Here is an 18,124-nt window from a genome sequence, read left to right on the forward strand (position 1 = left end):
TCAGTTGACGACATGAGACGGCCGGCAAACCAGTTAGTACCTGTCCAGGCGTCTCAGACACCGTCAGGGGCTGTAAAACGCCCCTTACCTCAGTCGGTCGACACAGACCCAGACACGGACACCGAATCTAGTGTCGACGGTGAAGAAACAAACGTATTTTCCAGTAGGGCCACACGTTATATGATCACGGCAATGAAGGAGGCTTTGCATATCTCTGATACTGCAAGTACCACAAAAAGGGGTATTATGTGGGGTCTGAAAAAACTACCTGTAGTTTTTCCTGAATCAGAGGAATTGAATGAAGTGTGTGATGAAGCGTGGGTTAACCCCGATAGAAAACTGCTAATTTCAAAGAAGTTATTGGCATTATATCCTTTTCCGCCAGAGGTTAGGGCGCGCTGGGAAACACCCCCTAGGGTGGATAAGGCACTCACACGCTTATCAAAACAAGTGGCGTTACCGTCTCCTGAAACGGCCGCCCTCAAGGATCCAGCTGATAGGAGGCTGGAAACTACCCTGAAAAGTATATACACTCATACTGGTGTTATACTGCGACCAGCCATCGCCTCTGCATGGATGTGCAGTGCTGGGGTGGTTTGGTCGGATTCCCTGACTGAAAATATTGATACCCTGGATAGGGACAGTATTTTATTGACTATAGAGCAATTAAAGGATGCTTTTCTTTATATGCGAGATGCTCAGAGGGATATTTGCACTCTGGCATCGAGAGTAAGTGCGATGTCCATATCTGCCAGAAGAAGTTTATGGACGCGACAGTGGTCAGGTGATGCGGATTCCAAACGGCATATGGAAGTATTGCCGTATAAAGGGGAGGAATTATTTGGGGTCGGTCTATCGGATTTGGTGGCCACGGCAACAGCCGGGAAATCCACCTTTTTACCTCAGGTCCCCTCCCAACAGAAAAAGACATCGTCTTTTCAGCCGCAGTCCTTTCGTTCCTATAAGAACAAGCGGGCAAAAGGACAGTCATATCTGCCCCGAGGCAAAGGAAAGGGTAAGAGAGTGCACCAAGCAGCTCCCTCCCAGGAGCAGAAGCCCTCCCCGGCTTCTGCAAAGCCCTCAGCATGACGTTGGGGCTTTACAAGCGGACTCAGGGGCGGTGGGGGGTCGACTCAAGAATTTCAGCGCACAGTGGGCTCACTCACAGGTGGACCCCTGGATCCTGCATGTAGTATCTCAGGGTTACAGGTTGGAATTCGAGAAGTCTCCCCCTCGCCGGTTCCTAAAGTCTGCTCTGCCAACGTCTCCCTCAGACAGGGCGACGGTATTGGAAGCCATTCACAAGCTGTATTCTCAGCAGGTGATAGTCAAGGTACCCCTCCTACAACAGGGAAAGGGGTATTATTCCACACTATTTGTGGTACCGAAGCCGGACGGCTCGGTAAGACCTATTCTAAATCTGAAATCTTTGAACCTGTACATACAAAAATTCAAGTTCAAGATGGAGTCACTCAGAGCAGTGATAGCGAATCTGGAAGAAGGGGACTTTATGGTGTCCCTGGACATCAAGGATGCTTACCTGCATGTCCCAATTTGCCCTTCACATCAAGGGTACCTCAGGTTCGTGGTGCAAAACTGTCATTATCAGTTTCAGACGCTGCCGTTTGGATTGTCCACGGCACCTCGGGTCTTTACCAAGGTAATGGCCGAAATGATGTTTCTTCTGCGAAGAAAAGGCGTATTAATTATCCCTTACTTGGACGATCTCCTGATAAGGGCAAGGTCCAGAGAACAGCTGGGGGACGTAGTAGCACTAACCCAAGTAGTACTGCAACAGCACGGGTGGATTCTGAATTTTCCAAAATCTCAATTGACCCCGACGACACGTCTGCTGTTCCTGGGAATGATTCTGGACACGGTTCAGAAAAAGGTGTTTCTTCCGGAGGAGAAAGCCAGGGAGTTATCCGAACTTGTCAGGAACCTCCTAAAACCAGGAAAAGTGTCTGTGCATCAATGCACAAGAGTCCTGGGAAAAATGGTGGCTTCTTACGAAGCGATTCCATTCGGCAGATTCCACGCACGAACTTTTCAGTGGGATCTGCTGGACAAATGGTCCGGATCGCATCTGCAGATGCATCAGCGGATAACTTTGTCTCCACGGACAAGGGTGTCTCTTCTGTGGTGGTTGCAGAGTGCTCATCTGTTAGAGGGCCGCAGATTCGGCATACAGGACTGGGTCCTGGTGACCACGGATGCCAGTCTGAGAGGCTGGGGAGCGGTCACACAGGGAAGAAACTTCCAGGGAGTGTGGTCAAGCCTGGAGATGTCTCTTCACATAAATATACTGGAGCTAAGAGCGATTTACAATGCTCTAAGCCTGGCAAAACCCCTGCTTCAGGGTCAGCCGGTGTTGATCCAGTCGGACAACATCACGGCAGTCGCCCACGTAAACAGACAGGGCGGCACAAGAAGCAGGAGGGCAATGGCAGAAGCTGCAAGGATTCTTCGCTGGGCGGAAGATCTTGTGATAGCACTGTCAGCAGTGTTCATTCCGGAGTGGACAACTGGGAAGCGGACTTCCTCAGCAGACACGATCTACACCCGGGAGAGTGGGGACTTCATCCAGAAGTCTTCCACATGATTGTGAACCGTTGGGAAAAACCAAAGGTGGATATGATGGCGTCCCGCCTCAACAAAAAACTGGACAGGTATTGCGCCAGGTCAAGAGACCCTCAGGCAATAGCTGTGGACGCTCTGGTAACACCGTGGGTGTTCCAGTCAGTGTATGTGTTTCCTCCTCTGCCTCTCATACCAAAAGTACTGAGAATTATACGGCAAAAGGGAGTAAGAACGATACTCGTGGCTCCGGATTGGCCAAGAAGAACTTGGTACCCGGAACTTCAGGAGATGCTCACGGAAGATCCGTGGCCTCTACCTCTAAGACGGGACCTGCTTCAGCAGGGACCGTGTCTATTCCAAGACTTACCGCGGCTGCGTTTGACGGCATGGCGGTTGAACGCCGAATTCTAAGGGAAAAAGGCATTCCGGAAGAGGTCATCCCTACCCTGGTAAAAGCCAGGAAGGAGGTGACTGCACAACATTATCACCGCATTTGGAGAAAATATGTTGCGTGGTGTGAGGCCAGGAAGGCCCCGACGGAGGAATTTCAACTGGGTCGATTCCTACATTTCCTGCAAACAGGATTGTCTATGGGCCTCAAATTAGTGTCCATTAAGGTTCAAATTTCGGCCCTGTCGATTTTCTTCCAGAAAGAATTGGCTTCAGTTCCTGAAGTCCAGACTTTTGTAAAAGGAGTACTACATATACAGCCCCCGGTTGTGCCCCCAGTGGCTCCGTGGGATCTTAATGTAGTTTTGGATTTTCTCAAATCCCATTGGTTTGAGCCACTCAAATCGGTGGATTTGAAATATCTTACATGGAAAGTAACCATGCTACTGGCCCTGGCTTCAGCCAGGAGAGTGTCAGAATTGGCGGCTTTATCGTATAAAAGCCCATATCTGATTTTCCATTCGGACAGGGCAGAACTGCGGACGCGTCCTCAGTTTCTGCCTAAGGTGGTTTCAGCGTTTCACCTGAACCAGCCTATTGTGGTGCCTGCGGCTACTAGCGATTTGGAGGATTCCAAGTTGCTGGACGTTGTCAGGGCATTGAAAATATATATTTCAAGGACGGCTGGAGTCAGAAAATCTGACTCGCTGTTTATACTGTATGCACCCAACAAGCTGGGTGCTCCTGCTTCTAAGCAGACGATTGCTCGTTGGATTTGTAGCACAATTCAACTTGCACATTCTGTGGCAGGCCTGCCACAGCCTAAATCTATCAAGGCCCATTCCACAAGGAAGGTGGGCTCATCTTGGGCGGCTGCCCGAGGGGTCTCGGCATTACAACTCTGCCGAGCAGCTACGTGGTCGGGGGAGAACACGTTTGTAAAATTCTACAAATTTGATACCCTGGCTAAAGAGGACCTGGAGTTCTCTCATTCGGTGCTGCAGAGTCATCCGCACTCTCCCGCCCGTTTGGGAGCTTTGGTATAATCCCCATGGTCCTGACGGAGTCCCAGCATCCACTAGGACGTCAGAGAAAATAAGATTTTATTTACCGATAAATCTATTTCTCGTAGTCCGTAGTGGATGCTGGGCGCCCATCCCAAGTGCGGATTGTCTGCAATACTTGTACATAGTTATTGTTACAAAAATATCGGGTTGTTATTGTTGTGAGCCGTCTGTTCAGAGGCTCCTACGTTTGTCATACTGTTAACTGGGTTCAGATCACAAGTTGTACGGTGTGATTGGTGTGGCTGGTATGAGTCTTACCCGGGATTCAAAATCCTTCCTTATTGTGTACGCTCGTCCGGGCACAGTATCCTAACTGAGGCTTGGAGGAGGGTCATAGGGGGAGGAGCCAGTGCACACCACCTAGTCCTAAAGCTTTTATTTTTGTGCCCTGTCTCCTGCGGAGCCGCTAATCCCCATGGTCCTTACGGAGTCCCCAGCATCCACTAGGACGTTAGAGAAAATAAGATTTTACTCACCGGTAAATCTATTTCTCGTAGTCCGTAGTGGATGCTGGGCGCCCGTCCCAAGTGCGGACTTTCTGCAATACGTGTATATAGTTATTGCTTGATAAAGGGTTACGTTATGTTGGCATCCATTGTTGATGCTCTGTTGTTCATACTGTTGACAGGGTAAGTTTATCACAAGTTATACGGTGTGATTGGTGTGGCTGGTATGAGTCTTACCCTGGATTCCAAAATCCTTTCCTTGTAATGTCAGCTCTTCCGGGCACAGTTTCCTTAACTGAGGTCTGGAGGAGGGGCATAGAGGGAGGAGCCAGTGCACACCAGTAGTACTAAATCTTTCTTAGAGTGCCCAGTCTCCTGCGGAGCCCGTCTATTCCCCATGGTCCTTACGGAGTCCCCAGCATCCACTACGGACTACGAGAAATAGATTTACCGGTAAGTAAAATCTTATTTTTTCTCTGTGATTTTAGTCACCATATCTCTCCTTTATCTCTGCTAGTGCTGACTACACTGCGCAGGGGTTTGGGTACGAGGTATTGTGCTGCTGCCAATTGTACTGTGTTACCTGATACTGCAAGTTACATCATGTCTGCTTCTGAGGGTAACGGGTCTGGGGCTGAACACACTGCCGGTGTTGCTGAAGCCACAGATCCCTATGAGGAGAATATAGCAGCTGTGGGCTCTGGTTCTGGGGGCTCCTTGCCCCCCAGTGGGACTGTGGCAACGGAGGTACATAATGACCCACTGTGGGCCGCTTTTTCCATGCTTCTACATACGCTAGTTAATAAACTAACACCCCCTATGGGACCCCCTATGCCGGTACAACCGTATGTGGTCCCTGCAGCTAACCCGCCATGGGCGGATGACTTATCTGCTCAATTGAAGAAGTTGAACCAGTCCCTGACTACTAAAAAGTCTGACCCTCGTTCGCCCAAGCCCAAGGGGTCCTCTAAGCGAGCTCTTATCTCCTCACAATCCACTGCTGTCACTGACACCTTGTCTGATGAAGACGGCACTTACACTGACCCCACAGATTCTGACACAGATACTGCTGATGGGGAGGGTAGTTCACATGTGGATGTTCCTGATCTTTTGAAAGCTATTAAGTTGATTTCTCTATCGTCCTAGTGGATGCTGGGGTTCCTGAAAGGACCATGGGGAATAGCGGCTCCGCAGGAGACAGGGCACAAAAGTAAAGCTTTCCGATCAGGTGGTGTGCACTGGCTCCTCCCCCTATGACCCTCCTCCAAGCCAGTTAGATTTTTGTGCCCGGCCGAGAAGGGTGCAATCTAGGTGGCTCTCCTAAAGAGCTGCTTAGAAAAGTTTAGCTTAGGTTTTTTATTTTACAGTGAGTCCTGCTGGCAACAGGATCACTGCAACGAGGGACTTAGGGGAGAAGAAGTGAACTCACCTGCGTGCAGGATGGATTGGCTTCTTGGCTACTGGACATCAGCTCCAGAGGGACGATCACAGGTACAGCCTGGATGGTCACCGGAGCCTTGCCGCCGGCCCCCTTGCAGATGCTGAAGTAAGAAGAGGTCCAGAATCGGCGGCAGAAGACTCCTCAGTCTTCTAAAGGTAGCGCACAGCACTGCAGCTGTGCGCCATTTTCCTCTCAGCACACTTCACACGGCAGTCACTGAGGGTGCAGGGCGCTGGGAGGGGGGCGCCCTGGGAGGCAAATGAATACCTATTTTGGCTAAAAATACCTCACATATAGCCTCCGGAGGCTATATGGAGATATTTAACCCCTGCCAGAATCCGTTAAGAGCGGGAGACGAGGCCGCCGAAAAAGGGGCGGGGCCTATCTCCTCAGCACACAGCGCCATTTTCCCTCACAGAAAGGCTGGAGGGAAGGCTCCCAGGCTCTCCCCTGCACTGCACTACAGAAACAGGGTTAAAACAGAGAGGGGGGGCACTAATTTGGCGTTAGAAATATATAAAAAAGATGCTATAAGGGAAAACACTTATATAAGGTTGTCCCTATATAATTATAGCGTTTTTGGTGTGTGCTGGTAAACTCTCCCTCTGTCTCTCCAAAGGGCTAGTGGGTCCTGTCCTCTATCAGAGCATTCCCTGTGTGTGTGCTGTGTGTCGGTACGTGTGTGTCGACATGTATGAGGACGATGTTGGTGAGGAGGCGGAGCAATTGCCTGTAATGGTGATGTCACTCTCTAGGGAGTCGACACCGGAATGGATGGCTTATTTAGGGAATTACGTTATAATGTCAACACGCTGCAAGGTCGGTTGACGACATGAGACGGCCGACAAACAATTAGTACCGGTCCAGACGTCTCAAAAACACCGTCAGGGGTTTTAAAACGCCCGTTTACTTTAGTCGGTCGACACAGACACAGACAGGGACACTGAATCCAGTGTCGACGGTGAATAAACAAACGTATTCCTTATTAGGGCCACACGTTAAAGGCAATGAAGGAGGTGTTACATATTTCTGATACTACAAGTACCACAAAAGAGGGTATTATGTGGGATGTGAAAAAACTACCGTAGTTTTTCCTGAATCAGATAAATTAAATAAAGTGTGTGATGATGCGTGGGTTCCCCCCGATAGAAAATTATGGGCGGTATACCCTTTCCCGCCAGAAGTTAGGGCGCGTTGGGAAACACCCCTTAGGGTGGATAAGGCGCTCACACGCTTATCAAAACAAGTGGCGGTACCGTCTATAGATAGGGCCGTCCTCAAGGACCAGCTGACAGGAGGCTGGAAAATATCATAAAAAGTATATACACACATACTGGTGTTATACTGCGACCAGCGATCGCCTCAGCCTGGATGTGCAGAGCTGGGGTGGCTTGGTCGGATTCCCTGACTAAAAATATTGATACCCTTGACAGGGACAGTATTTTATTGACTATAGAGCATTTAAAGGATGCATTTCTATATATGCGAGATGCACAGAGGGATATTTGCACTCTGGCATCAAGAGTAAATGCGATGTCCATATCTGCCAGAAGATGTTATGGACACGACAGTGGTCAGGTGATGCAGATTCCAAATGGCACAAAGGTGTATTGCCGTATAAAGGAAGATTATTTGGGGTCGGTCCATCGGACCTGGTGGCCACGGCAACTGCTGGAAAATCCGCCGTTTTTACCCTAAGTCACATCTCTGCAGAAAAAGACACCGTCTTTTCAGCCTCAGTCCTTTCGTCCCTATAAGATCATATCTGCCCAGGGATAGAGGAAAGGGAAGAAGACTGCAGCAGGCAGCCCATTCCCAGGAACAGAAGCGTTCCACCGCTTCTGACAAGTTCTCAGCATGGCGCTGAGACCGTACAGGACCCCTGGATCCTACAAGTAGTATCCCAGGGGTACAGATTGGAATGTCGAGACGTTTCCCTTTCGCAGGCTCCTGAAGTCTGTTTTACCAAGGTCTCCCTCCGACAAGGAGGCAGTATGGGAAAAAATTCACAAGCTGTATTCCCAGCAGGTGATAATTAAATTACCCCTCCTACTACAAGAAAAGGGGTATTATTCCACACTATATTGTGGTACTGAACCCAGAAGGCTAGGTGAGACTATTCTAAAAAATTTTTTGAACACTTACAAAGGTTCAAATCAAGATGGAGTCACTCAGACCAGTGATAACGAACCAGGAAGAAGGGGACTATATAGTGTCCCGGGACATCAGGGATGCTTACCTCTATGTCCCAAAATTTGCCCTTCTCACTAAGGGTACCTCAGGTTCGTGGTGCAGAACTGTCACTATCAGTTTCAGACGCTGCCGTTTGGATTGTCCACGGCACCCCGGGTCTTTACCAAGGTAATGGCCGAAATGATGATTCTTCTTCGAAGAAAAGGCGTCTTAATTATCCCTTACTTGGACGATCTCCTGATAAGGGCATAGTCCAGGGAACAGTTGGAGGTCGGAGTAGCACTATCTCGGATACTGCTACAACAGCACGGGTGGATTCTAAATATTCCAAAATCGCAGCTGATCCCGACGACACGTCTGCTGTGCCTAGGGATGATTCTGGACACAGTCCAGAAAAAGGTGTTTCTCCCGGAAGAGAAAGCCAGGGAGTTATCCGAGCTAGTCAGGAACCTCCTAAAAACAGTGCATCATTGCACAAGGGTCCTGGTAAAAATGGTGGCTTCCTACGAAGCAATTCCATTCGGCAGATTTCACGCAAGAACTTTTCAGTGGGATCTGCTGGACAAATGGTCCGGATCGCATCTTCAGATGCATCAGCGGATAACCCTATATCCAAGGACAAGGGTGTCTCTCCTGTGGTGGTTATAGAGTGCTCATCTTCTAGAGGGCCGCAGATTCGGCATTCAGGATTGGATGCTGGTGACCACGGAGCCCAGCCCGAGAGGCTGGGGAGCAGTCACACAAGGAAAAAATTTCCAGGGAGTGTGATCAAGTCTGGAGACTTTTCTCCACATAAATATACTGGAGCTAAGGGTAAATTTATAATGCTCTAAGCTTAGCAAGACCTCTGCTTCAAGGTCAGCCGGTATTGATCCAGTGGGAAAAACATCACGGCAGTCGCCCACGTAAACAGACAGGGCGACACAAGAAGCAGGAGGGCAATGGCAAAAACTGCAAGGACTTTTCGCTGGGCGGAAAATCATGTGATAGCACTGTCAGCAGTGTTTCATCCCGGGAATGGAAACTGGGAAGCAGACTTCCTCAGCAGGCACGACCTCCACCCGGGAGAGTGGAAACTTCATCGGGAAGTTTTTTCCACATGATTGTAAACCGTTGGGAAATACCAAAGGTGGACATGATGGCGTCCCGTCTGAACAAAAAACGGGACAGGTATTGCGCCAGGTCAAGAGACCCTCAGGCAATAGCTGTGGACGTTCTGGTAACACCGTGGGTGTACCAGTCGGTGTATGTGTTCCCTCCTCTGCTTCTCATACCTAAGGTGCTGAGAATTAAAAGACGTAGAGGAGTAAGAACTATACTCATGGCTCCGGATTGGCCAAGAAGGACTTGGTACCCGGAACTTCAAGAGATGCTTACAGAGGTCTTATGGCCTCTGCCGCTAAGAAGGGACTTGCTTCAGCAAGTACCATGTCTGTTCCAAGACTTACCGCAGCTGCGTTTGTCGGCATGGCGGTGGAAAGCCGGATCCTAAGGGAAAAAGGCATTCCGGAAGAGGTCATTCCTACCCTGGTCAAAGCCAGAAAGGAGGTGACCGCACAACATTATCACCACATGTGGCGAAAATATGTTGCGTGGTGTGAGGCCAGGAAGGCCCCACAAAGAAATTTCAACTCGGTCGTTTCCTGCATTTCCTGCAAACAGGAGTGTCTATGGGCCTCAAATTGGGGTCCATTAAGGTTCAAATTTCGGCCCTGTCGATTTTCTTCCAGAAAGAATTGGCTTCAGTTCCTGAAGTCCAGAAGTTTGTCAAGGGAGTATTGCATATACAACCCCCTTTTGTGCCTCCAGTGGCACTGTGGGATCTCAACGTAGTTCTGGGATTCCTCAAATCACATTGGTTTAAAACCAGTCAAATCTGTGGATTTGAAGCATCTCACATGAAAAGTGACCATGCTCTTGGCCCTGGCCTGGACCAGGCGAGTGTCAAATTGGTGGTTTTTTTCTCAAAAAAGCCCATATCTGTTTGTCCATTCGGACAGGGCAGAGCTGCGGACTCGTCCCCAGTTCTCTCCCTAAGGTGGTGTCAGTGTTTCACCTGAACCAGCTTATTGTGGTGCCTTGCACCTACTAGGGACTTGGAGGACTCCAAGTTGCTAGATGTTGTCAGGGCCCTGAAAATATGTTCCAGGACGGCTGGAGTCAGGAAAACTGACTTGCTGTTATCCTGTATGCACCCAACAAACTGGGTGCTCTTGCTTCTAAGCAGACTATTGCTAGTTGGATGTGTAATACAATTCAGCTTGCACATTCTGTGGCAGGCCTGCCACAGCCAAAATATGTAAATGCCCATTCCACAAGGAAGGTGGGCTCATCTTGGGCGGCTGCCCGAGGGGTCTCGGCTTTACAACCTTGCCGAGCAGCTACTTGGTCAGGGGCAAACACGTTTGCTAAATTCTACAAATTTGATACCCTGGCTAAGGAGGACCTGGAGTTCTCTCATTCGGTGCTGCAGAGTCATCCGCACTCTCCCGCCCGTTTGGGAGCTTTGGTATAATCCCCATGGTCCTTTCAGGAACCCCAGCATCCACTAGGACGATAGAGAAAATAAGAATTTACTTACCGATAATTCTATTTCTCGGAGTCCGTAGTGGATGCTGGGCGCCCATCCCAAGTGCGGATTATCTGCAATACTTGTACATAGTTACAAAAATCGGGTTATTATTGTTGTGAGCCATCTTTTCAGAGGCTCCGCTGTTATCATACTGTTAACTGGGTTTAGATCACAAGTTGTACGGTGTGATTGGTGTGGCTGGTATGAGTCTTACCCGGGATTCAAAATTCCTCCCTTATTGTGTACGCTCGTCCGGGCACAGTACCTAACTGGCTTGGAGGAGGGTCATAGGGGGAGGAGCCAGTGCACACCACCTGATCGGAAAGCTTTACTTTTGTGCCCTGTCTCCTGCGGAGCCGCTATTCCCCATGGTCCTTTCAGGAACCCCAGCATCCACTACGGACTCCGAGAAATAGAATTATCGGTAAGTAAATTCTTATTTTTACAGATTACGGATGATCCCGAGCCATCCGTCCCTCCTAAGAAACCAGATAGGTTCAAGCGTCAGAAGGTGGTTAAACAAGTTTTACCTCACTCTGACCACCTAGTGGATATACGTCAGGAACCCTGGGAAAACCCGGGTAAGAAGTTTGTGCCTCAAAAGAAGATGCTGGCTCGCTATCCCCTCGCACCAGAGCTGTCTAAAAATTGGGAAACGCCTTCTCCAGTAGACTCACATGTGGCTAGGATGGTGGTTTCCTCAGCTCTACCTGTCACTACCGTCACGTCTCTAAAAGAGCCTACGGATAAACGTGTGGAGGGTTGTCTGAAAGCGATTTACACCCTCACGGGTGCTGCACAAAGGCCCACTATTGCAGCAACATGGGCTGCAGAGGCTATTGAAGCATGGGCCTTGAAGTTAGAAGCGGAACTCTCTTCTGACCATGCTAGACAATGCTTGTCATATATTGTCACAGCTTCTCGCTATATTAAAGAGGCGTCTTCTGATGCCGGTATCCTAGCAGCCAAGGCCTCTACTACGTCAGTCCTGGCTCGCCGGATATTGTGGCTGAGATCCTGGTCTGTGGATCTGAACTCTAGAAAATCCCTGGAGGTACTCCCTTTCAAGGGAGATATTCTGTTTGGGGAGGACTTAAATAAGATAGTGGCAGACTTGGCTACTGCCAAAACTGCCTGTCTGCCAAGTACCACTTCTTCTGTGTCGAAGGCTAAAGGTACTTCCTTTCGCCCCTTTCGTCCTTCAGGTAAAGCAAAAGGTCAGGCGTACCACAAGCAGACCCGCACTTCCAAACCTGGTAAGCCAAACCCCAAAAGAGCCTGGGCGGCCCGTCAGCCAGCTTCCAAGACCGATAAGCCTGCCGCATAACGGGGCGGGCCTCCCCCTGGGGGATCCCAAGGTGGGGGTTCGGCTTCTAGGGTATACCCAGGAATGGTTGAAGATCACTTCAGATGCCTGAGTACGGGAAGTCGTCACTCGAGGTTACGCCATAGCCTTCAGAAGCCGCCCCCCTCATCGATTTTGCCGGACAGACGTCCCGTTGGACCAGACAAAGGCAAACACTCTACATTCGGTGGTACAGACCCTCCTGGATACAGGAGTCGTAGTACAGGTGCCTTTTGCGCAGAGGGGCCGAGGGTACTATTCTCCGCTGTTTCTAGTCCCAAAACCGAATGGGTCCTCCCGGCCCATTCTCAACCTCAAGGCATTGAACAGGTTTGTGAAGGTTTCCAAGTTCCGTATGGAAACCCTTCGCTCTATAGTTCTGGCCTTGGAACCTGGGGACTACATGGTCTCCCTGGATATACAGGATGCTTACCTGCATATTCCTATAGCAGCGTCACATCAGCAATACCTGAGGTTTGCGATTGGCAACCTCCTTTACCAATTTCGGGCGTTACCTTTTGGTTTAACTACGGCTCCGCGAATCTTCACCAAGGTCATAGCAGTGATGACGGTGGTACTCCGCCGTCAAGGGGTCAGGATACTGCCGTATCTGGACGACTTTTTAATCCTGGCAAATTCGGCAGAACTTCTCCTACGTCATCTGGATATGACGGTCCGGTTTCTACAATCCCACAGGTGGCTCATCAACTGGAAGAAATCGTCCCTGGTCCCTGCTCAGAGCATGGTGCACCTGGGAGTGCTATTGGACACTCACAACCAGAGGTTGTTCTTGTCTCAGGAGAAAGTCCTGAAGCTTAAGGACAGGATTCTTTGCTTCCTTTCTCATCCGCAAGTGTCGATACATTCGGCGATGCAGGTGCTGGGCCTCATGGTCTCAGCATTCGACATGGTGGAGTATGCTCAATTCCATTCTCGCCCCCTCCAGAGGCTAATTCTAGCCAAGTGGGACGGCCTGCCTCACCGGATCAGGTCTCACATGATCTCATTGACTCCGGAGGTCCATCTATCGCTGCACTGGTGGCTCCAGGATCAACGTTTGTGCAGGGGCCGTCCCTTCTGGATAGCGGACTGGGTCCTGTTGACGACAGATGCCAGTCTCAGAGGTTTGGGAGCGGTGCTGGAGCAACACTCCCTTCAGGGTCGGTGGACCAAGGAGGAGTCCCTCCTCTCAATCAACAATAGACCTTCTTGGGCGGCCTGCCGTGGAGCGACTCTTGAACAATTGTGCAAGGCGGCTACGTGGTCCTCTGTGAACACGTTCATAAGATTCTATACCTTCGATACTGCCGCTTCCCAGGATGCTTCCTTTTTACGCCGGGTTCTTGTGCCCGCTACAGTGCGTCCCCTCCCATAAGGAACTGCTTTAGGACATACCCTATGTCTATTCCTTGTGGAGCCCAGTGTACTCCGCAGCAGAAAACGAGTTTTATGGTAAGAACTTACCTTTGTTAAAACTCTTTCTGCGAGGTACACTGGGCTCCACAAGGCGCCCACCCTGACGCACTTAGCTTCTTTGGGTTGGTATGGCATTAGCCGCTGACACTTCTCCTGTCGTGAGAGTGTGGTGTATGTGGCTACTAACCGTTGTTGTCTCTTTTCCTGCTACTGCATTGGGTTGGTTAACTAAAAACTGAACTCCTGTGCAGGGAGGCGGGGTTATAGAGGAGGCAACGCTATGCATTCTGGGAACAGTCAAAGCTTTTCAGCCTGTTGTTGCCTCGGATCAAGATCCTACTCTACACCCCTATGTCTATTCCTTGTGGAGCCCAGTGTACCTCGCACAAAGATTTTTAACAAAGGTAAGTTCTTACCATAAAACTCGTTTTCTCTATTATGGTGGCTACAAGCTCCTCACCTAGTAGAGGGCAGGAGTTTCAATATCCACTTGTGGATTCTTCTGAAAACGGATGCCATCCTCCTGGGTTGGGGGGCTGTGACCCAAGGGGCCCAGTTCCAGGGGATATGGTCAAGACAGGAATCTGCTCTGCCGATAAACATCCTGTATCTCAGGGCAATTTACAATGCTCTTCTGCGAGCTTCTCATCTCCTGAAGGATCAGGCAATCCAGGTTCAGTCGGACAATGCCACGGCGGTGGCGTACATAAACCGACAAGGGGGGAACAAAAAGCAGAGCGGCGATGCGAGAAGTGTAAAAAATCCTCCTCTGGGCGGAGGCCAACGCAAGAGCCATCTCAGCCATATTCATTCCAGGAGTGGACAACTGGGAAGCAGACTTCTTCAGTAGGCACGACCTTCATCCGGGGGAATGGGGCGTACATCCCCAGGTGTTTCAACAGTTAATTTACCGCTGGGGCAGTCCGCAGATAGATCTGATGGCTTCTTGTCTCAACAAGAAGCTAGGCCATTACTGTTCCAGAATGAGGGTTCCGCAGGCTGTAGCAGTGGATGCGCTGACGACACCTTAAACGTTCCAGTTTGTGTACCTGTTCCCTCCTACCGCTAATCCCAAGGGTTCTAAAAAGACTACGAAGGGAAAGCGTTCAAGCAATTCTAATTGCCCTGGATTGGCCTCGACGAGTGTGGTACTCGGACCTCCTAACCTTGGCTCTGGAGGATCCTTGGCCTCTACCGCTCCAAAAGGATCTTCTTCAACAAAGTCCATTAGTCTATCCAGACTTAAAGCGGCTACGTTTGACAGCTTGGAAGTTGAGAGAGAGATTCTTCAGTAGCAAGAAAGGGTCTTCCCTCCAGGTTATTTCCACCATTGTTCAGGCCAGGAAGATGGTTACGTCAAAACATCATCATCATATTTGGAAAAAATATGTTTCCTGATGTGAAGGTAGAAAAATGGAATTAAGAATTGGTCGTTTTCTACTTTTCCTGCAAGCGGGAGTGGATATGGGTCTATCAAAGTCAAGATTTCTGCACTCTATAGTTTCTCCCAGAAACAGCTTGCTTTGTTACCAGAAGTACAGACCTTCCTAAAGGGAGTTCTTCATATGCAACCGCCCTTTGTACCTCCCACGGCTCTTTGGGACATCAATGTGGTTCTGTCCTTTCTCCAATCGGACTGGTTTGAACCCGTACATAGGGTGGAGTTAAAATTTCTCACCTGGAAGACGGTGATGTTATTGGCATTGGCGTCTGCCAGACGTGTCTCTGAATTGGGGGCCTTATCCTGTAAGAGCCCTTATTTGATATTTCATGAAGACAGGGTGGAACTTAGGACCCATGCTCAGTTTTTGACGAAAGTGGGGTCAGCTTTTCATGTGAATCAACCTATTGTGGTTCCAGTATTGTCTGATGCTTCTGTTGGTCCTGAGTCCTTGGATGTGGTCAAGGCTCTGAAGATTTATGTCAAAAGGACGGCCCGTCATCGGAAATCTGACTCGCTGTTTTTCCTTTATGATGCCTCCAAGATTGGTCGGCTGGCTTTTAAGCAATCTATTGCTCGCTGGCTCAGGTCGACCATTCAACAGGCATATACGTCGGCGGTTCTGCCTTGTCGGCGTCTATTCAGGCCCACTCGACGAGTTTGGTGGGGTCTTCCTGGGCGACTGCCTGGGGTGTATCGGCCCTACAATTGTGCCGAGCTGCACCTTGCTCTGGTTCGAACATGTTTGTTAAATTCTGTAGGTTCGATACCTTGGCCAAGGATGACCTTCAGTTTGGTCAGGCGGTTTTACGGGGGTCTCAGCGCTCTCCCACCCGTTTGGGAGCTTTGGGACTTCCCCATGGTACTAAAGTACAAGACCCCAGTATCCACTAGGACATAAGAGAAAATAGGAATTTAACACCTACCGGTAATTCCTTTTCTCCTAGTCCGTAGTGGATACTGGGGGTTATTCCGAGTTGTTAGCTTGCTAGCAGCCGTGCAAATGCGTTGTCGCCGCCCACCGGGGAGTGTATTTTCGCTTTGCAGAAGTGTGAAGGCTTGTGCAGTAGAGCGACTGCAAAAACATTTTGTGCAAAACAAGACCAGCCCTGGACTTACTCTTCGTGTGCGTTGATTCTAACGTTGGAAGGATGGCTTTTGACGTCACACTCCCGCCCAGCGTTCGCCCAGCCACGCCTGCGTTTTCCCTGGCACCCCTGCGTTTTTCCAAACACTCCCTGAAAATGGTCAGTTGCCACCCAGAAACGCCCCCTTCCTGTCAATCTTCTTGCGGCCGACAGTACGACTAAAAACGTTGCTAGAACCTGTGCAAAACCACAAAGCTCTTTGTACCCATACGTCGCGCGTGTGCATTATGGTGCATGCGCAAATTAGCCGGTTTTTACACTGATCGCTATGCAGCAAACAACGGCAGCTAGCGATCAACTCGGAATGACCCCCATTGGGCGCCCGCCTCAGTGCTTCGTTCCTGCTTACCTGTGTGTTTGGTTGGAGCGGCGTTACGGTCCCATTATGTTGTTGGGATAGCTGTGCTATCCTGGTTAGGTTGGTGTTGCTATCCTCTGTTCTGGTTAGCGCCCTCCTTTTAGTTTGTGGTTGTGTGTTGGCTTGTTGCCTCACTGCTGTTGTAATGTTTCTTCTCTCATATTATGTCTGTCTCCTCGGGCACAATTTTCCTAGACTGAGTCTGGTAGGATGGGCATAGAGGGTTGGAGCCAGCACACACATACACACACTAAAGGTTTTTAAAGTGTCAGGCTCCAGTGGACCTGATCTATACCCCATGGTTCTAAAGTACAAGACCCCAGTATCAATTTACGAACTAGGAGAAAAGGAATTACTGGTAGGTATTAAATTCATATTTTTTTCTCCTCCTCCGTCTTCCTCCATGTCCATTGTCCTACTCCTTCATTTTCGTAATCCTTTTTCTTCTTCATAGTCCACCACCTTCAACAACATCCTGTTCATACTATTCCCCTGTCCTAGTTGACTTTATTTTCCTGCTCAAGGTTTATTTTCCTTTGAATGTACTAAACTTTAAGCACAGATATATCAATGGTTACGCAAAGGTAAGTTATTGTTACATTCTACCACTCAGGACTAATACCCATCTGCGGAACAAAAATTTTACTTGCTCCTCCATATGTTTTTTGCATTGAATAGACCAGGGCCCTCATTCCGAGTTATTCGCTCGCTAGCTGCTTTTAGCAGCATTGCAAACGCTAGGCCGCCGCCCTCTGGGTGTGTATCTTAGCAGAGTAGCGAATGAAAGAGTAGCAGAATTGCTACTAAATATTTTCTTGCAGTTTCTGAGTAGCTCCAGACCTACTCCTAGATTGCGATCAGCTCGGTCCATTTAGTTCCTGGTTTGACGTCACAAACTCGCCCTGCATTCGGCCTGCCACTCCCCCATTTCTCCAGACACTCCCGCGTTTTTCCCTGACACGCCTGCGTTTTTTAGCACACTCTTGGAAAACGCTCAGTTACCACCCAGAAACGCCCCTTTCCTGTCAATCACTCACCGATCAGCAGTGTGACTGAAAAGCGCTGCACGAACAACAGCAAAACTGCTAAGTTTTTAGTTAAATAACTAAGCGCATGCGCCCTGCGTACCATGCGCATTTAGCAACAAATCGCAGCATAGCGAAAATCGGCAAAGAGCGAACAACTCAGAATGACCACCCAGATTAGTGATCTTCATTCTATCTGTTGTCAATCTGTAAGGGAGTTGTGAACATCAAGTTATTTACACTTATTATACTATAGTATTGTATTGTTTATAATGCACGTGTATATGTCAAATTAAAAATAATTAACACTATTGTAGTTTAGTACTCACTTGTTGCTCTGTTATATTTTCCAATAACAGATCTGACAGAGATTGGACGCAGCGCAAAATCCTACTGTGAACACACGGCACGTACACAGCCCACACTGCCAGACATTGTAGTGACCCTAGTAGAAATTGGTGGGTGGACTTAAACTAGTTAATTATTTGATCTTGCAATATTTTAATTTTATAGTGACTCTTTACCAATGATTGCAGGATTTAATGTGGATACGTTGCCGGCATACGCCAAGCGTTCTCAGAGGATGGTGATAACAGCACGTAAGTGTGTTTCTTTAAGTATTTAAATGCATCCATACTTACAAGTGTTTATATAATAACACAAGATCAGATTTCACAATATATTGACATTTTAGGAATTTTT

The 18,124-nt window shown here is 49.0% G+C and overlaps 1 protein-coding gene across 3 annotated transcripts in view; it reads left to right on the forward strand.

The window, feature by feature from the left end:
• Positions 1-18,124, forward strand: part of TAF8 (TATA-box binding protein associated factor 8) — a 129,115-nt gene that overhangs the window by 68,163 nt on the left and 42,828 nt on the right. For all 3 annotated transcript variants that reach the window (XM_063955087.1, XM_063955088.1, XM_063955089.1), the window contains 2 exons: positions 17,782-17,880; positions 17,959-18,021. In XM_063955087.1, the coding sequence (XP_063811157.1) occupies positions 17,782-17,880; positions 17,959-18,021 (162 nt within the window). The remainder of the gene's footprint in view (positions 1-17,781; positions 17,881-17,958; positions 18,022-18,124) is intronic.

This window comes from Pseudophryne corroboree, chromosome 2 (genome assembly GCF_028390025.1).
Source record: "Pseudophryne corroboree isolate aPseCor3 chromosome 2, aPseCor3.hap2, whole genome shotgun sequence".
Taxonomy (NCBI): Eukaryota; Metazoa; Chordata; class Amphibia; order Anura; family Myobatrachidae; genus Pseudophryne; species Pseudophryne corroboree.